Below are 20,282 nucleotides of genomic sequence, written 5' to 3'. Positions count from 1 at the left end.
GGCTGGCTGGCCGGCAGCACAGCAGTTAAGAGCAAGGGCTTGGGTGTCAGGTGCATTGGGGTTCTGGTCTTTTGCCTGCCTTTGCTAGCAGGATAACTATGGGGGAAGTTACTAAGCTCCCTGAGACCCAGTCTCCTCAGTTATGCAAGGGAATAATAGTATTTTCTACTTCATTGAGTTCTAGGGAGACTTGAATGAGAGAAAGGGTGAGTGCTTCAGACAGTGAGGCGTCAGACAGAAGGAGAAGGCAGAGGGCGAGCTCAGGCCCTGCACAGTGGTCACTGCCATTGCAGGAGAGAGGATGTGGTGGGAAATGCAGACCACTGGGTGTGGGAACACCGGGGCCGGGGAGGGGGGTGGTAGGCGCTTCCACGGAGCCAGCGTCCCCGAAAGTGCAGTGTAAGTCACTTCCTGCCTTGGATTGCTTGTTGATGCCCGCTCCCCAGAGGCTGAGGCCAGGCTGGAGGAGTTTGTATTTGTGCACAGTGTGGGTCCTTTACTCGATCGAGAGGAACATTATTACTGAGAACGCACAATTGCTATTAAGGGGAAAAAAAGAGGCACACGTGTGGGCAGGTGGGAGCCTGCATCTTCCATCCTCTAGTCTGAGTTCCAGCAGGAAGCTCGGGCGGGAGAAGGCCTGGGCGAGTTCTTCGGGCACAGCGTGGCGGTGCAGGCTCCTCATCTCTTTGCAAACCTAGGGATTCTCACACAGTGCAGCAGTACTGGCATTTCTTGGTTGTTTTAATTTTTTTTTCTGGATGAGGGGGTGCATTTTGGATAATACCAGTGAATAAGACATAGTAAAATAAACATTCCTTCCGCCCACAAACCACTTAGCGCCACTCTGGGCACGGCAGTTTAAAGCCAGGCTGTGAGAGGAACAAGTCTTTTTTTTTTTTTTTTAATTTATTTGACAGGTAGAGTTATAGACAGTGAGAGAGACAGAGAGAAAGGCCTTCCTTCCGTTGCTTCACCCCCCAAATGGCTGCTATGGCCAGCGCACTGAGCTGATCCGAAGCCAGGAGCCAGGAGCTTCCTCCTGGTCTTCCATGCAGGTGCAGGGACCCAAGCGCTTGGGCCATCCTCCACTGCCCTCCCGGGCCACAACAGAGAGCTGGACTGGAAGAGGAGCAACCAGGACTAGAACCCGGCACCCATATGGGATGCTGGCTCCGCAGGCGGAGGATTAGCCAAGTGAGCCACAGCGCCGGCCAGATAGTCCTGATGTCGCGCAGCCTGGGTGCCTCCGAGTCAGTGTGGTGGACTTCCTTTGCTTCTTGGGCTCTTTTTCTTCTCCCTCAAACAATGTGGTGGTCGGGCAGACACAGGCCTTCTTTGGGGACCAGTCTATAGGCATCCCCTGAATCCTGCATTTCTATCCATCTATCTGTCCATCTGAAGGGAAGAGAGAGAGAGAGGGAGAGAGGGGGAGAGAGAGAGAGAGAGAGAGAGATCTCCTATCCTCTGGTTTACTACCCCAAGTGTCATTACAGCTAAGATTGGGCCAAACCAAAACCAGGGACTTGGAACTCAATCTGAGTCTCTCGTATGGGTAGCAGAGATCCAGGTATGTGGACCATTGCCTGCTGCCTCCCAGGGTGCACATTAGCGGGAAGCTGGAGTCAGCAGCAGAGCTGGGACCCCACGCGGGCCCTTCCGCGTGCCGAACGCCCTGCCTTTCCGACAGACGTGCGCCATCTCCCACGGGAACAGTCTTTCAGCCTTCATGGCTGTTGGGCATTTCCCACTTTCCTCTCTTTGTGGATGTCATCTGCGTTCCATCATTATGCTCTAGCCCTTTGCCTCTGGCTGTGTCTTGAGTGCCAGTCTCAGTTTCCCACACAGATTGAAAGCCCTTGGAGGCCAAGTGTTTTCTTTCTTTCTGTTCTCCATTCCCTCTGTTCCCCCTCTCCCCTGCCTGCCATAGTGAGTCGAGCAGGCACAGAATAAACCCTTGCTGGGAACCAAAGGCGGCAGGCAGACCTAAAGCGCGCCCCCTTGTGCCAGGCAGAGCTGGGAGGGGAGGCAGCGTAGGTCAGCCAGGGGACTGTGTCTCTGGAAATGGCACTTCCTGACACCTCAGCGTTTCCACCTGCACAAGGGATCATTATCACTTAGTCAGGTATTTAACGAGTGTCCACAGGGTGCAGAGTATTTTGCTAAACCCTGTTCTACTCCTCTCTCTATGTAAATAGGGGCGGTGTCTGGATGGGTGGGATCCTCTGTCATCGCCTAGTTATCTCAGCTGGTGCCTTTCTCCTACCTCTCTGTGCCCCACCCCCTCTTTACATCCACACAACACATACAACGCACAATCAAAAAGCACACAACAGTCAGAGCAATCCAAAGGCCGTACGCGGCAGGGACTTCGGGCTTTGGCTGCTGCTGTGTTCTTCCTGAGCTGTGTGACTCTGGCAGGGTGTCCTCCCTTCTCTGGGCTTCAGAGCCCTTGGCACGAAGACCACGTGTGTGCAGCAGGTGATCTCCTAGTTTCTCCGGCCCTCAGTTCTGCCTCTCTGATGCAGCCACTGTTGTGGGCACCTGGTGACTTGTGTTTTGTCCCAAATCACTTCCAGGAGTTGTGTCCCAGCCCTCAGTTTATCGTTGGTGGAGCCACACGCACAGACATTCGACAGGGTGGTCTGGGTGAGTACCTGGGAGACACCTGTTTGTTCTGGGGGAGGGCGCTGTGTATCTGTAATTCGCAGTGTCAGATTAAGTTGTTGGACTTGACCAGCTACATTATGTACACAATTTACCCATTTGAATTGACGCTCTTGAGACTGCAGGCCTTACGCTGGGTCTGAATGCTGGCACTGTGTTTTGGCTCCCCCTAACAAGAGGTTTTCTGCCAGCTCATTTAACCTGCTTCATGCTAGAGTAACAAACTAGGTTTATATGCAAGTAGCAGAGCACTATGATGTACTATGTTTTTGTAATATTATCTTTAATTTGCCTTACGGAATGACCATGTCTACATAATTGTGGGCTATCATCATAGATGCTTTTATAATTCGTAAGAACACAAGAATCTTATTTTTCTAGCCAAACATTCTTTCACAGGCTTGGGAGCCCAGAATCAAGAATCGCCACTTCCCAGCCCATCAGAGTCCTTCCAGGTCAGGTGCAGCTAAGCTTAGGAAATAATTGCATTTTGCTTTGCGAGCTCCAGCCTTGCTTGTGGGAAAACCAGGCTCTCCTTGGCAGTGGTCTGCAAGCCTCGCAGAGGGGAGTTTCTGCGCAGAGTCAGACCACACTTAATATTTTATGGGACAACACAGCCCTGGATGGAATTTACTGGGTTTCCAAATCACTGTCGAGGGCCAGCAACAAACCCCAGACCTGGAAGCGAAGGCAAAGAAGAGACAAATCCTCTCGGTGAAAATGAGCAAAGCAAACACACACCTCAGTACCCACAGGGACCCCCCGACCTGTATTTGTTAGATTTTTCCTTCCATCTCTCTCTGCCTTGTTCCAGCCAGGAAAACCTTTTTTGCCTTCAGCCTGCTGGAAACCCTCGTGATTGCGCAAAATCACAGAGCGTTTTATTTCAAAGGCCTCCAATGTTCTGTCCTTTAATGAGTTCGGCAAATAGGCCTTGGCCAGCTGCACGGAGAGTGGCTAGGAGGCAGCAGGAGGCGTTTGGGGTGCCAGCAGCGTGTGCCCTGTTCCCTGAAAACCTCAGCCCTAGGTCCCCAGGCTTTTTCATGAAGGCGCACAGAGCGTGGCGTTCTGACCTTTTCTGGCTCTGGGTAAGTGCGTGGTGCTTTTCCTTCGCGCTGTGTTCAGCCTGTGACTTGGGGAAGTGCAACTTTGCAGGCAGGCCGTGCACAGCCCTCGATAGAGATGTTTAACTTTGGGAAAGGTATTTAATAAGTGCCTCTGTGCTGATTGACTTGGGTGGATTTTCTGCTGAATAGTTTTAAGCAAAGGGAAGAGAGCATTTCCACAGAGCAGCTCAAGCGTTACCATGGAGAGAGTGTGCAGTGATGGAGGCCAGGGGTGCAGGAAATGAACCCCACTCACTCTCAGAATCTAGCTCGCATCAAAACAAGTGGGACACGTGCCATGGCGGTCAACCTGGGGTAGCCCAGCTGTTGCCATTGTGGGCTTTTTAAAATTTTGTTTTGCTTTATAATTGTCTATTTGAGGAATAGAGAGAGAGAGAGAGAGAGAGAGAGAGAGAGAAATATCTCCCCCATCCACTGCCTCCCAAAGGCCCTCAATGGCTGGAGCTGGGCCTGGGGCCAGGAACTCAATCGAAGCCTCCCACGTGGGTGGTGGGTAGCAGGGACTCGGGTATGGGAGGCAGCCGTGCTGGCTCCCAGGGTGTGCATTGGCAGGGAGCTGGAGCCAGGGATCAAAGCCGGGTCCTCTAGTGCAGGTGTGCAGTTGACGTAGGCTTAATAGCTGGGCTAAATACCTACCCGGTGCTGGTGGTTTATACTCAAGAGAGAGGAGAGGGACTGCCGAGTCCAACCTCCCGTCCAACCTCCCGAAAGGGGTCAGGTGCTTCAGACAGCAGGACCTGTGGGCCGGTGAAGCAACCTGAGCTTCAGCACGTAGAAAAGTGGCTGCTTCCCAGACCTGAGGCTGCAACGCAGCGCCGGGGCGGGGAGCCAGGCCCAAGCCACTGCCACCCGTGTGGGCTGGGAGATGGAGCCAGCGGCAGCCCTGAGCGGGGCGGGGGGGGGGGGATCATGGGAGATCACAGGAGAGATTCCTCACTCGACACACAGTGTGCGTTCCTGAAGAGCAAGAGCTGGGGCACAGGGTTGATGTGTGTTAGATGCTCTGTGGACTTGCAGAGCCCGGCCAGGTGTAGCGGGTCTGCTCTAGGTTTTTCTTTAATTATCTTTTTTCACTTGCCAAATGGCCAAAACAGCCTGGGCTGGAGCTGGGGACTGCACTTGGGTCTCACACGTGGGTGGCAGGGGCCTGAGCACTTGAGCCATTGTCCACTGCCCTTCCAGGTGCATTAGCTGGAGGCTGGACTGGGAGCCGGGACTTGAACGGGTGCTCCACTTCCGGGTGCTATGGTGTCGCAGTGCCAGCCTCTCTAATGCATCTTTTTTTTTTTTTAACATTTGGTCTATATCATGAAAACATATATTTCATATAATTATGTGTTATTATTTTATTATTATTTGAATACCTACAATTCACAGTACAATTCACCTACAATTCCACAGTAGTGTGGAGACCACTGAAAGGCAAACCTTGAAAGGGATGCTTCCCACCTGTCTCCCACGTGTCTCCACCTGTTCCATTGCTCACTGCCTTGTTACCAAAATAGTTTCAGGGCTTCTTTATGCAAATCCAAGCAAACAGAAATACACTTCCTAATTTGTATCCCTCTCTTGCATTGAAGATAGCATGCTGTAAGCCTTGGTTGACAACTTTGCAGTTGTTTGCTATTATTTCACTGAATAAAATATCTTGGCGGTCTTTCCCTGTCTACAGAGAGCTTTGTTCTTTTTTTAACCTCTCTGAGTACTGGACTGCATTGCACGGATGTAGCTCAGTTAATCTATCCTGTCTCCTGCTGGTGACACTGGATTTATTCCCTCCCTTCTACTGTGATGGAAAGTGTTGCACCGAATCTCCTGGGTCATACGTCACGGCCAGTTGAGATGTTTGTCAGCAGGTCTGAAGTAGGGCTGCCTCAGACAGGATGTACTGTCCACAGTCCCGTCTTCCTGAGGCTCCTTGCTTGTCGCTCCCCCTCTTCGCGGAGGAACGACACTAGACCCTGCGCTGTTCTTTTGTCTGCTTGGCCCTCCCCGGGTTTGCTGCTGGTTCTTCCCGGGTTGGCTGCCGACCCTTCCACCTCTGTGGAAGGGCGGTTCCCCCTGCCACTTTCCCCACTTCCGCGGGGGAGCGGCACACCGCCGGCCGGCTCTCTCGGGGGCTGCACAGGTGTTCCTTCAGATAGATGTTCCCGGTGCATGTTGTCTCTCTCCTCCTTTATAGTCCTCTTCCACCAATCCCAACTCTGCTACCCACACGCCGAGTACGCTGCTCTCCTGCAATCAGGAGCAGGATCAGCTCCTGCAGGTCATCACTCAAGTTGGCGAGAGGCAGCTGCGTAAAAGTTGTTTACTCCTCTCCCAGCGCCATATTGTGGGAGAGCAGATGCATAGAATAAGTCTTAATTCCAGTAACTTAGTCTAGTCCGAGTTGCTCCCCACACTTGCTCAGCCAGAATTCACCCTCAAAGTGCGAATGGTGATCCCTTGTGCAGATGGAAACACTGAGGTGTCTGAGCTTATGCTTGCAAATAGCCCAGGAGCTGGCTGTGTTTGGAGACATAATTATAGGAAAATAAAGAGCAGGGAGACTGCAGTGCTCAGGAGCCCCTTGCTCCAAGTAGTTCTGGCTGGAGAATCCGACTTTTCCTGCGGTAGCTCGGCCCCTGCAGGACACAGTGGTTTTGCCTCTACACGAGTGATTAAATGAGCATCCATGGATGAAAGTGCTCCCAAGGCAAAGCTCTCCCTGGATCCTCGAGCTTCTTGTCACCCTGAGGAGGCGAGTTCAGATACGCTGTCTTCTGCGTCACCACCCTTTCCTTGCCCTGTCTTCTCAGCTAAGCCCACGTTCACCAGGTCCAGCGAGGGCCACCCACATACAGGGTCCCTCCAGCGGGTGGGGATGGAGTCAGCTCTAAGTGTGTAGTTCCGTGCAGAATATGTCTGCAAGTGCCTGGTCCAGTGGAGGCTCCTGCTGCCCGTCACCCAGCTGCAGAGACCCAGCCGGTCCTGCTGCTGCTTCTCCCAGCCAGCCAGCCTCTCCCTCGCGTTCTGCTCCGTGCGCGTCCCAGCACGTCCTGAGGCCTCTTGACCAGTGTGCCTGCCCCGCTCTCATCTCCTGCTGGTCTCTGTGGGCTGGCTTCAGCCTCGTCCTTGGTAGACAGGCTGCACGTGGCATGCCCACGAGTGGTCCCGAGCTCCACCCCAGTGGCACCCATCACAGCGTTGGTTTGCCCAGTCTCAGGAAAGGCCTGTGATGTGATGTGATGGTTTGTGCCTTCACCCGCAGTGTGGGCCCAGTACTGCAGTCAGAGGGGTAAGGTACCACATGGTTGTGCTAGTGAGGTTGTGGACCCACTCTTTTTTTTTTTTTTTTTTTTTTTTTGACAGGCAGAGTGGACAGTGAGAGAGAGAGAGAGAGAGAGAGAGAGAGAGAAAGGTCTTCCTTTTGCTGTTGGTTCACCCTCCAATGGCCACCGCGGCCGGCGCGCTACAGCCGGCGCACCGCGCTGATCTGATGGCAGGAGCCAGGTGCTTCTCCTGGTCTCCCATGGGGTGCAGGGCCCAAGGACTTGGGCCATCCTCCACTGCACTCCCTGGCCACAGCAGAGAGCTGGCCTGGAAGAGGGGCAACAGGGACAGAATCCGGCACCCTGACCGGGACTAGAACCCGGTGTGCCGGCACCGCAAGGCAGAGGATTAGCCTAGTGAGCCGCGGTGCCGGCCTGTGGACCCACTCTTGTGAGAGTCTCCCCCCCCAAACCACAGGGCACGTTCCCTAGAAGACGAGGGCACTGGCTGTGGGCAGATAGAAGCAGGAGAGTAACCATCAGGGACTCAGGGCTGGCCCACCCATACTCTTCCTCCCCAGGTCATCTTTGCCCTTTGGCCTCTTTGCCCCTCCCCTAAGTCTACCCCCCGCAGTGCCCCTGGAGGCACCTTTCCTGAGGGCCCTGCCTCTTTCTCTCTGGATTCCACACACAAAGTAGTCCTGGGTCTCTGTGGTCTCTCTGACCTCTCTACCTCAGTTTTCCCAGCTGCAAAGTGGGTATATAATCAAACCCTGCTTGTCAGGTGGTTGTGATAAGTAGAGAATTAATGCTGGGTTCCTTATCATCCAAGAAGTGAGGACTACGTGGATGGACGTGGATGGTAATAAGCCTGGGAGTCCTGCCTGTGTGCTCTACGGAACTGTCTCACACGTTCTGCATCCACCGTGCCTGGGGCAAAGCAGGGCTCATGTATGTCTGCTGCACTTTTGTGTGCTGGCCTAAACCCTCTGCCTTCCATCATTATAAAGCGTTTGAAAACAGGCTGTCTTAGTCAATTTTTTTTGCTGCTAAGACAGACTGGGTCATTTATAAACAATAGACGTTTATTCAGCTCACGGTTTTGGAGGCTGGGAGGCCTGAGAGCGTGGCTGCAGCATCTGGTGGGGCCTCCTGCTGCGGGTGGAAGGGAAACGAGTGTGTGCGAGGGAGGGGTGGGGTTGTGAACCTGCCCACTCCTGCGATAACAGAATTAACCAGGCAGAGTGTTCTTAAAGGCCCCACCTCTTAATACCACCCTCCTCGCAACTGAATTTCAGCATTGGTTTCAGAGGGAGCGTTCAAACCACGGCATGTAGGCGTAGCTTCGACTTGCGGCTCCTGTGTTTTTCTTCCTTAGCACCCTTGGCAATCAGGCATTTAGAATAAAACTTCCGACTTGAAGTTGCCCACGTGTGTTTATCTCAAGAGGATTTCGGAGTTTCATGCAATCCTGCTCCTCTGTCTGTCCTTGGTTTGCAGACACTGCTGGGTGGAACAGAAGGCGTTTGAAGGTGCTTGCTGGCCCACAACAGAAGTAGGTCCCAGGAACAGGCCGTGGATGGGACTGTCCCAGGGCCCTAAGGGTGGCTGTGGGACACGGAGGATCCCGTGGCTCTGTCTCTTGCAAGCTCAGCAGTAACTGCTGACTCCACCTCCGGCCCAGGCATCATCCAGTCCTCTTGTATCAACCACAGACAAGAAAGCACCATGACGTGGTATCGTCGTGTGCCTATGACTGTGAACATGCAACCAGACCTGAAACAGCCTGAGTGTAGGTGGGCTTGAAGGCCAGTGAGGGCTGGCACTCTGTAAGCTGAAGACCTTGGTCTTTGACAAATGAAATGTGGTGCTCGCTGCTTCAGGAACAGGCATCAGGACATTTTTCTGCTTCGACAAATGAGGAGGAGTGGGCCTTGGCACAGCACAGACACGGCTTGGGATGCCCACATCCATATCAGAGGGCCTGGGGCCCAGTCCCGGCTCTGCTCCTGATTCCAGCCTCCTACTACTATGCACCCTGTGAGGCAGCGGGTGATGGCTCGTGTGCCTGGGTCCTGCCACCCCTGTGGGAGACTGGGATTGGATTCCAGGTTCCTGGCTTTGGCCTGGCTCAGGCCTGGCTGTTGTGAGCATTTGGGGAGTGAACAACAGGATGGAAGATCTCTCTCTCTCTCTCTGTGCCTTCTAAACAAAAATAAATAAACAAACAAAAATAAGACCAACAAGCAAATAAATGAGGAACAGAGACTCCCCGAATGTAGATAGAAATGAGAATGTTTTCTGCCACGATGTTTATCCAAACTTCTAATCTCTCAGGGCGGGGCTGGTGATTATTGTCCGTAAGTGAGGTGAGCTTTGCTTTGAAGGGTCTGCGGGTCTAGTCAGTGTTGGGGGCTCCCCCTCTCCCCAGTCTGTTTGTCATGCTCAGTCTTGTGCTCTGTGTGTCTGAGCTGTGTGTGTTCCTGTCTCTCCCTCTCCTCTCTCTCTCTCTCTCTCTCTTTTTTTTTTTTTTTTTGACAGGCAGAGTTAGACAGAGAGAGGCAGAGAGAAAGGTCTTCCTTTTCCGTTAGTTCACCCCCCAAATGGCCACTGCGGTCGGCGCACCACACTGATCCGAAGCCAGGAGCCAGGTGCTTCTCCTGGTCTCCCATGGGGTGCAGGGCCATCCTCCACTGCCTTCCCGGGCCACAGCAGAGAGCTGGACTGGAAGAGGGGCAACAGGGACAGAACCAGTGCCCCAACCGAGACTAGAATCCGGGGTGCCTCTGCAGGCAGAGGATTAGCCTAGTGAGCCAAGGACCGGCCTCTCTTTTTATTTATTTATTTATTTATTATTTTTTGACAGGCAGAGTGGACAGTGAGAGAGAGACAGAGAGAAAGGTCTTCCTTTTGCCGTTGGTTCACCCTCCAATGGCCGGCGCGGCCAGCACACTGTGGCCGGCGCACTGCGCTGATCCGTTGGCAGGAGCCAGGTACTTATCCTGGTCTCCCATGGGGTGCAGGGCCCAAGCACTTGGGCCATCCTCCACTGTACTCCCTGGCCACAGCAGAGAGCTGGCCTGGAAGAGGGGCAACCGGGACAGAATCCGGCGCCCTGACCAGGACTAGAACCCGGTGTGCTGGCGCCACAAGGTGGAGGATTAGCCTAATGAGCCACGGTGCCGGCTCTCTTTTTTAAAAAAAGATTTATTTATTTGAAAGGCAGAGTTACAGAGAGGAGAGAGAGAGACAGAGAGCTCTTCCATCTGCAGGCTTACTCCCCAAATGGCTGCAATGGCCAGGGCTGGGCCAGACTGAATCTAGGAGCCAGGAGCGTTTTCTGGATCTCCCATGTAGGTGCAAGGGCCAAAGCACTTGGGCACTGCTTTCCCAGGTGCATTAGCAGGGAGCTGGATTGGAAGTGGAGCTGTGGGGACTTGAACCAGTGCTCACGTGGGGCACCAGCACTGCAGGCGGAGGCTTAGCCTTCTACGCCACAGTGCTGGCACTTCCTGTCTCTTTTGACCTGATTTTTCTCCACACTTCTATGGGGTTGATGCCTTTCATCCTTGTGGTGTTTATTGAACGGCGTTTTATACCTGTATTCCTGTTTTCAAGAGAGAATAGCTGGATCATTTCCCACGGCTCTGAAGACAAACAAAGAACCCACAGCAACTACCTAAATTCGTTGCTTTCCCTTACTCATCCCCGACAATGATTTTCCTTCATGAGTCAGTGCGCTCTGGGGAGCGAGGCCTGGGTTTCTGGCACAGGGACCTGGCGCACACGACAAGCCAGTAATTGGGAGTGGTGTCAGCATCTTTAAGAGCACTTTTCCAGACACCTTTTGATCTGCAGCATCCTTTGAGGACTAGGGCGAAGTGAATCAAGTCACTGGTTACTCTTAACGAGCAACCAGGGAGGCCTCAGACGACGTACAGGGCCACATCCACTCGCTGATTCAGGAGAGGGCAGGCTCAGGCCGCTGGGAGGCAGAGAACCATGGTGACAGTTGCAGGCAGCCCAGGGGGCTTAACTGTGCTATGGGGGCTTTGCTTTGCTGATAGGGTCTTGTCCTCCCCGCAGTGGCTGTCCTGCTCTCTCTGTCTGGGCTCCCAGGGCTCAGTGCTCTCCTGTTCTGCTTCGCCACCACCACTGTCCTGTGCACTTTGGACGAAGGGCCCAGGACAGCCGTTCACACTCTGATGAGAATTTGAGACAGTGGGTTACAGGACAGTATTTCCTGAGCATGGGAGAATTCTGTATTACAAGGTTGATTCTCTACCCACTAATGGGTCACCCTTCAATATTAATATAGGCAGTAAAGCATAGTCATAGAAATCACACTGGCAGGGGCTGGCTTTGGGCCACCAGCAGTTAGGACACCACCTGGGACACCTGTGTCCCATTATCTGGATGCCTGGTGCGTGTCCTGGCTCCTCCACTTCCGATCCAGCTTCCTGCTAGTGTGCACCCTGGAAGGCAGCAGGGGATGGCTCAGATACTTGGGTCCCTGCCAGCCATGTGGGAGACCCAGGTGGACTTCCGGGCTCCTGGCTTTGGCCTGGTCCAGCCCTGCTGTTGTGGGCACTTAGGGAGTGAAGCAGCAGTTAAAGAATCTCTGTTCATCCATCTCTCTGTCTCCTTGCCTTTTAAATACAGTGAAAATAAATAAGGCAATAAATAAAAAATCACAGTAATAGTTGTAACAAATGTGCAACACACCCCTTTGCTCATCATCCCCTTGTGATTATGCCACTTGCTGTCCTTCCTCCAAATCTTGTACACCAGGCATTAGTACAGATGCACAAACACAACTGTAGCATAGCTTTTTTTTAAAGATTGATTTATTTGAAAGTCAGAGTTACACAGAGAAGGAGAGGCAAAGAGAGAGGGAGAGGGGGGAGAGAGGTCTTCCATCTTATGGTTCACTCCCCAATTGGCCGCAATGGTCAGAGCTGTGCCAATCTGAAGCCAGGAGCCAGGAGCTTCCTCCGGGTCTTCCCATGCGGTGGTCTTGGGCCATCTTCTACTACTTTCCCAGGCTATAGCAGAGAGCTGGATCAGCAGTGGAGCAGCCGGGTCTCTAACCACTGCCCATTTGGGATGCTGGCACTGCAGGCAGTGGCTTTACCTGCTACGCCACAGTGCCAGCCCCTGTAGCATAATTTAAAAGCCATGTTTGATAACTTCCAAGATACTTGTTTTTTTTTTTTTTTTTTTTTTTTTTTTCTAGTCACGTTTTGGGCTTTCATGCATTTAGAAACGTGGTTCTGAGTTCAGGTCCCGGCCTGTGTCAGGAAAGGTGAAGAGCCCTGCGTTGTGGGAATGCCTGCCTGCGTGTGCCAGGGGGACTTTTGCAGGAAGAGGATCCTGTCTGTGGCCTCCAACTTCCCCGACCTGTTCAGCGTAGGTGCTGACTCCCCTTCACTGGGCAGCAGAAGTTCAGTGTGTTCAGGCGAGCCTTGCGGTCCCAGGAGCCAGCCTCAGAGCCTGGCGGTCGCTTGACCTCATGAACAGGTGGTGGGTGGTCTCTGGCCCCAGGCTGCTCTCGGAGCGCCTGACATGTGGATCTGGAAATCAAGCTCCAGAGAGCTGCTGATTCCTGCTCAGGGGGACGCCTCCGGACAGCACCTGCCCTGCACTTCTGTGGATCAATACTTCGGCATCCCACAGACCCCACTACCGGGGCTCAGTGGCATGCTGAGCGGTTCAGCTCACCGCCTGGGCTGTGAGGCTCGGGCTCCTCCAGCTGCCCTCCCCTTGGCCATTGGTTCTAGTGCACATGGCTGGCTAGAGGGCATGACTAAAGGAGGTCACCTGTAGTCACTAGTGATGCAATGTCCCAGTGCCACGCCCCCTCCCACTCCCCGGGCTACTGGGGGCCCGTTGGTGCTGACTCCTGGGAGTGTTGTTGAGAAGGGGAAAGATGAGCCAAGCTGGGGCAGCAGGAAGCGCGAGACTGCAGGCTGTGCTCAGGCCTCCGTCACACTCAGGGCAGCCTTAGGCGTTAGCTGGAAGCCCCAGCCACGGCACGGAGATGGAGAGGCTCCTTCTGTAGATTGACTGCCGCCACTCAAGGCACAGGAGCAGTCTGGGTCCACCTGGGCAGGGCAGAAGGGACAGGTGCCTCCCTTCTTCTCGGAGGCTATGGATTGGAGGCGTGGAAACAAACTCCATCTCACTAGTGCTGCGCAGACGCCGCTCTGTTGGGCGCTTCCTTCCGCCCTGTCGGCTCCTGTCACTCCCTCTTGTTGACTCTGTGGCTTTTGCTGGCCTAGAGCCGACAGAGGCTGGCTGGGCCTCCCACGTCCAGAGGTGCAGTCTGTTGCCCCTGGTGCTCCTTCTACCTCTGCAGTCTCCTGGTGAAGCTCACAGAGTGGCCCAGGATGCCCACATTTCTCCCTAAATCCTCTCCTTAGGGTGGGCCTCTCTCCATCTTGCATGTCGCCCTACCTGGTACCCCAAGATGCCTCTGGATGGCTCCCCTGGAGGCCCCACAGGACGGCTGGGTGGCCCTGGGGTTTGTTCTGGGTCTCACGCCCTGACCACTCTCACCAGGCGCTGCATCCTTGCTTCAGCCCGGGTCCCTGATCCTCTGCAGCCCAGGTCCCCTAGCCTTCTGCTCTGTCCTGTCTTGTGACTCCTGCCACTCACAACTTGGGTCCCTTTTGCACATCCCAGGAACTGCGCTGCTCCTCACTTTCCAGGCCAGAGCCCAGACAGATGCCGCTCATCAGCTGTGTCTTGGTGGTTGGTTGCCCCTCTCCATCCCACATGTGCCTACTCATTCTCCTTACCTGCTCAGGCCCAGGGTCTCCTTTCTCCCTTGGGTCCTGGGTAGCCCAAGTTGGAGGGACCCAGGGAAGGACTGACTCCAGAGGCTGCATTCATGAGTAGAGTAGGCCAGCAGGAGCTAACAACAGGGAGAAGTGGGGACTGTGGCGAGCTAGAGACGTATTCTGCAACAAGGGGAAGCCGTCACAGCTCGAGCTGGATGTTACGAGGAAGGACCCGGAGGCCGTATCCTTACAGCGTAGAGAAATGTTTGCACAGAGTAGGTGCTCAGTAAATATCTGTAGAATCAATAGATGGAGGGATTTGGGCCAGATTTTGCAGTTTTTAGGAGAAGCCAGAAATGTACATTTTCATGGGAGACTTTCTAATTCAAACATATAAATCACCGTGCATGTCAGTCCTGGGTACACGGAACAGAATAGATTTGCAAGCCAGTCGTGACTGGCTTATTGCCTTCTGTCTACTCCAAGCCTCCGCTGCACCTGCATTATGGCCTTGACCCTTGGGATGTTCTGCCTTCCCACTGGCATCCACTCTTGTGAGCCGCCTGAGCCACGGCCTGTGGCATAACGCGATTTCTTCCTAGGTGGGCTCCGGCACACCTGCTCTGGCTGCTGGTGAAATTGCTCTCTGCAGTTGCCCTGCCTACCCACTTGCCAGGGGCCTCTCTCCCTCTCCACCTGAGACTTTTGCTTCCCTCCCATCTCCTGGCCTCTGGTTCTTAGGCACGGGACCCAGGGCAGTTTCCCAGTCCCCAGATACCTTGTTTGCTGTCCTCAGCCCCGCCCTGGGTTGTCTTGCGTTCTTACGTCTGAGTTTGCTTCATCTCCTCTCTGACTATGTGTGTGGTGCTGTGCTGCCCTCATCCTGCCGTGGGGACCCTTTGTCCCCGCTGTGCTGCTGGGATTTGATGACTCTGAGGACCCACACTCTGAGGCCTACACTTGGAAGCCTCAGGAACCCTAGCACTGATTTGGGGGTGTCTTACGATTTACAGCCATTTTTGGAGGGGTATTTAACAGCCTGTCTGGCTGTTCCCAGTGGATGTGGGGCCTCCCCACATGTGTTTCAGGCAGGGCTGGAGCCCGCTATGGAATCCCAACAGTCACCTTTGCATTTCATTTTCTGTGACATCTGGCTTAGAGCATTTTGTCTTATATCAGAAGGGCATTCTAAATCAACCCAGCGAGCAAAGCCACTTTGCCTAGGAACTGGCACTGAGGTGTATTTACCTAAACCTCAAATGTGTTTCCTCAATGACTTCCTCCCCCCACTCCAGTGCATCCATTCCAGTTCCTAAGCTGCTGGAAATGCCCTCCTCGGAGTAGCTCTGAGGTTCTGATTAAAGGTGGGCCTGGAAAAAGGGCCGCAAGCCGGGAGGCAGGTTCCTGTCCTTCAGCACCCGCAGAAAGTAGGTGGGCATCAGCCTCGCAGAGGCGCTGGTGTAACTGAGGAAGTTCTCCAGCTGCGAAGACTTCGCTTGCTTTTTCCTTTCCTCCCCACTGATAACCGAGAAGGGGACAAGAAGATTGAGAGGTGACCCACCAATCTTGTCCCTCTTTTTCTTTTTTTGAAGTGCATTAGCTCTCTGGGGTGCCCTGCAGCTCCTGGAAACCAAAGACCACCCCCCCCCCCCAGGCCCCAAGTCCTCAGGCAAGTGCTGTGAGGCATTACTGCCCCACCCAGCTGAGGGCCCACGCTGCTGCTGGCAGTGCTCAAAGGCCCTCCTGGGTCGTCATGGAAACCAGGAGAGGCAGGGCCAGGAGACCTCCCCAACCCCCCGGGCGGGGGGCGGCAGAAATGGATTACTTAGTGTGCTTTATTATACGCAGTACAGCTCCAGAGAGTTATTTTGAGGATATAAAAATTATAGCTGCCATAAATGAGTCACAATGCCATTGCTCAGAAAAACGCCAGTGGGATTTGGGGCTAACCTCTGAAACTGTATGGGCGACTCTGCTTCCTGCGAATCCAATACCCCAGCCCCAGCAGGGAACGTGGCTCCTGGGCCCTCAGGAGTTCTGGCCGTCTGCAGTGGCTAGGCTTGGTGTGCTTGCTGCTGGAACAATGGCACCTTGCTGCAATGCGCCCGGGAACTGAGGACCGTGGTCCCGTAAGGGGTGCTGGAGTCTTCATTTGCAGACACAGCAGGAGGCGGGGTCGCCCTGAGAAGGGTGGTGGAGCTCGCGCCAGACTCATTGTCAGCACCAGGAAGAACTTTTGCAGCTCACTCGTTCCTCCATCCCGTGTTTGTTCAGTGTCTTCATCTTGCCCAGTGCCGTAGATATTGGGGAAATAAATGAAACAGAAACAGGCACTGTCTTGCTTCCAGATGGGGGAGGAGGAGGGGTGCAGGTGGCACAGGTGGTAGGAATGAAGGACTTTCAGACAGAAGGAGCACGGTGCGGGCAGAGCAAGCCGAGGGGCTGGAGGGAGCAGGGAAGGGGGTACAGACTGGAGAGAGGCGAGGGGGGCAGGGCCCTCTGGCTGAGAGAAGGAATTTGGGCTTTGTTCATAAGGGCAATGAGGAGTATTTTCTTACAATTTATTTATCTGAAAGAGTTACAGAGAGGAGAGAGAGGGAGAGATCTTCCACCTGCTGGTTCACTCCCCAGATGGCTGCAATGGCTAGGAGCTTCATCCGGGTCTCCCACATGGGTAGCAGGGGCCCAAGCACTTGGGCCACCTCACACTGCTTTTGCTCAGGTGCATTGGCAGGGAGCTGGATGGGAAGTGGAGCAGCTGGGACTTGAACCAGCACTCATGTGGGATGCTGGCGTCGCAGGCGGCGGCTTTACCTGCTACACTGCAACGCTGACTCCTTAGGGAAGGTTTCTAAGCAGGGGGTGTTTGCTGCAATGTGGAGAAGGGAAACAACACAATACAAGAAACCCCCGCTATGCAGAATAAGGAAGGGGACCTTCGTAGTAAACAGTTTTTTAGTATATGTGCTGCCAAGGCGAGCACAGCAAACAGTTTTTTTTTTTTTAAAAAGGCTTGATTACTGTATTACTTTAAAAACAACACAAGAAAGTGTGAAAGCAGTTTCTTCTGTTTCACAACACTGATGCGGGCATTGCAGTCCCATGTGGGCTCTGAGGACGTGGAATGAGTCCACTGGTCACTGGGTGAGGGGTTGTACTTCTTCTTAAAAAAAAAAAAAAAAAAAAGACGTGACAGTTGCTGTCTCTTGCGGGACCCTGGAGGCAGAGTCCCACTTGAGGGCTTCTCTCAATCCTTTGATGCTCAACTCCGTCCGTTTCCGGTGCCAGCCCTGCCTCGAGCGGGCAGCTCTCTTCTCAGCTGTAAGGCAAGGCTGCCCTGGCTCACTGGCTCGGCGTCCGGTGTCCCTCCCATCAACTTCATGGCGTTCTGCCGATGTACAAAATAGTCAGGGTTTCTCTCTCGGTCTGTGCGTGCTGCTGTGACAGTGATTACAGGGTGGGCAGTCTATGTAAATAAGAAAACTTACATCTCGAGGTCCTGGAGGCTGGGGGGTTCCTGACCAGGGTGCCGGCAGGTGTGTGGCCAGGGTGGTGCTGAGGTGCTGTGTCCTCTGAAGAGGGTGATGCTGCTGCCCTCACATGGCAGAGGGTGGAAGGTAAAAGAAGGGGTGTTAGGGGAGAGCTCTTATGACTTCATCCCCGCTTGAGGGCCACACTTCTTAATGTTTTTGCGTTGGAGATGAAGCTGCACCATGAATTTTGTAGGGCATAGAGCATTCAAACCGCAGCAGCCACTTTGCAAGCACTTGGCCTTGTGCTCGGCTGTGAGGCTGGCCCAGCTGGCAGTCACTGGTCTGGCTAGCAGGAGCGGGGGCAGGATGTTTGAGGGCAAACTCACGACGTTTTCGTGTCGTGGATGGTCTTCCTTCTTTCTGCCGCTTCTGGGTGGCAGCTCCCGGCCCATGCGTGTTTGGAGAAAGAGGCTCCCTTCCAGTCCCAGTGGGAAAGGACGCCATGGCAGTGGTGCTGGAGAGAAGGAGTGGGACTTGAGAGCTCCTTACGGGTCAGATCAGAAGGATTTGGGAAGCAACTGGACAGGGCGAAGGGCAAAGGGATCGGATTGGCTTCTAGACTTGAGCAGCCCAGACTCTGCTGTGGGAGAGGCCGGGAGCTGGGGGTGGACGCGCCAGCTGTCCTGCTTCCTGCACTCAGCACAGGGAAGGACACCAGCAACCTCCTAGGATGTGTCTTCTCGTAAGAGGCGGACGCTCCATAAATACAGCTGCTGATTCTCTTGTTCCGGCTCCCCCGTGTTTGCGGTTTTGTGTGGGGTGACCAGAGCTGATAATAAGGAGGCTTGTTGAAGGCTGTCGATGGAGCAGGCACAGCTAAGCACCTCACATGCCTTGTCTGGTTTTCATCTTCTTAGCAACTCTCAGAAGGAGCGGCTGTGTGTGAGTCGGTGCTACTATGTGGGGTAGGTCAGAGGCTGAAGGAGGTGTTGCCGGGGTCGGGGGAGGGTGTGGGTGAGGCACAGGCAAGACGGGGGAGAAGACGCTAACGAGAAGCAGAGGTGCTGTGTGTGGGTTGAGGGAAGCAGGCACCACTCCTTGCTTTCCTTACACATAGGCCTAGTGTGGTGGAATGAGAAGGCCATGCCAAGATGGCCACTGGCAAGTGAGTGTCAGTTACTCAGGAATGGCTTTGAAACCCACCTGGCAATGGAGCCTGCTTCGCAGCAGGCTGTGACTGGATGGCTTCGGATACTACCTGGCAACAGGCTGTGATTGGTTAGGGCATAAACTTCCCCTTGACCGGATTGGCTGCCTTGGCTATTTAAGCTGCTGTACCAACTGAAATAAATGAGTCTGTGGGCTCCTCGCCTCTGGCCCGCTTTCACTTGACTCCCAGGATCTGTCAAAGATCCCCACATTTGTGGCAGTCCTCGGGCACCCCAGGCTGTCAGGCAGCCGCTAAACCACATTTCACCCGCACGTTTGCCTTTAATCTCGAAGTGGACGCAAAATTCAGGCCCTGGATTCCAACACCCATAGAAAGGCTTCTGCTAACCAAGGGTTGAGGATATGCTTGTGTCTTTCCAGAGAATGCGGGACAGCCCATTTGGGTACCAGCCAGAAACATCAAGCCTGCAACTGACAGTCAACCAGAACCAGCTGAGCAAGACTGAGAGTTTGCCTTGTTAGCAGACGTACCTACCCTATATCCTACCCTTAGAAACTGACCATAGCCACATCTGTTACTGTTTTGTACCCCACTAGCTCTGGTCAGCCACTCAAACGGTCCACAGCCTGTGTGTGGTCATGCCATTCCTGATTACCATTGTTCCTCATTCCTACCCCTATCTGAGCAAGCACTCCTGTGGTCTCCCGTTTTGAGCGCTGGTTAGTCAATGACGGGTAAGATCCCCTGGGGGACAACTAAGACAGGCACAGCCGTGGACGGAGACCACATGGAAACGGGGTCAACAATGGTATGGCCAAGAATCATGCCTCCCATTGCTCAAAAATAAATGAAAAGGGGGAAATATAGTGGAATGAGAAGGCCATGCCAAGATGGCCTCTGGCAAGTGAGCATCATTTACTCAGAAATGGCTTTGAAACCCACCTGGCAATGGAGCCTGCCTGGCAACAGGCTGTGATTGGTTAGGGCATAAACCGCCCCTTGACTGGATTGGTTGCCTTGGGTATATAAGCTGCTATACCAACTGAAATAAATGAGTCTGTGGGTTCCTTGCCTCTGGCCTGCTTTCACCCGACTTCCGGGGTCTGTGTGGTGACTCTGCGCCTCTTGCCTCCACCACGCTCCTCTCAGAACGAATCCACAGCAACAGCCTAGGGTGTGGGTTTCCAGTGGTGATGATCATGCTGGCCTCGGCTCCTGGGCGGCAGCAGGGAACAGCAGCGAGCCTGTAGTCTTACCAGGCCAGTCCGGCTCCAAGGTCGACTTTCCAGCCTCTGGAGGTCACTGGGCTGCTCAGGTCCTCAGTGATACTCATCAAACAAATGGGCCTTAAAGACCCAGTTTAACAGGTGCAAAGCCTTGGAAGATCCAAATATAGAAAGTGCTCGGGAGAATCTTGGGACAAAATAAACAGAGTTTGAGTGAAGAGGAACTCATGAAACAGGTAGTGCTCAAAACGAGAAGAGGTTTGAGAACCCCATGACAGCTGTGTGGGCTTTTTATTGGCTGAAGGCGGAAGACAAAGACGTGTTCCATTGGTCAGTAGAACGACTCCAGCTAGCAGGGCTGTCTGGATATTTATAACCTCATTCACGGACCATACACAATGATCAACTTAGAAATTAGCTTGCTATAGATTTATTGAAGTTGAGTCCTGCCTGTGGTTGCCTTGGCAGGGCAAGACCAAAGGATATTACGTAAGGGCCTTACACGGCTGGCAGGCTGGCCATGCTTCCCCCAGCCTGAGGGTCGTTCGAGGGTTCTGATGGGTCAAGTTTTCAGTTTCATTTTAC

The 20,282-nt window shown here is 53.8% G+C and overlaps 1 protein-coding gene across 2 annotated transcripts in view; it reads left to right on the top strand.

Annotated features, from left to right (window-relative positions):
• CAPN8 (calpain 8) overlaps positions 1–20,282 on the top strand; it is a 69,722-nt gene that overhangs the window by 5,574 nt on the left and 43,866 nt on the right. For both annotated transcript variants that reach the window (XM_051821387.3, XM_089312266.1), the window contains exon 2: positions 2,580–2,649. In XM_051821387.3, the coding sequence (XP_051677347.3) occupies positions 2,580–2,649 (70 nt within the window). The remainder of the gene's footprint in view (positions 1–2,579; positions 2,650–20,282) is intronic.

The sequence above is a fragment of the Oryctolagus cuniculus genome, chromosome 13 (genome assembly GCF_051225735.1).
Source record: "Oryctolagus cuniculus isolate XC-2025 breed Fujian yellow rabbit chromosome 13, ASM5122573v1, whole genome shotgun sequence".
NCBI lineage: Eukaryota > Metazoa > Chordata > Mammalia > Lagomorpha > Leporidae > Oryctolagus > Oryctolagus cuniculus.
This window is presented reverse-complemented; position numbering and strand designations above follow the sequence as displayed.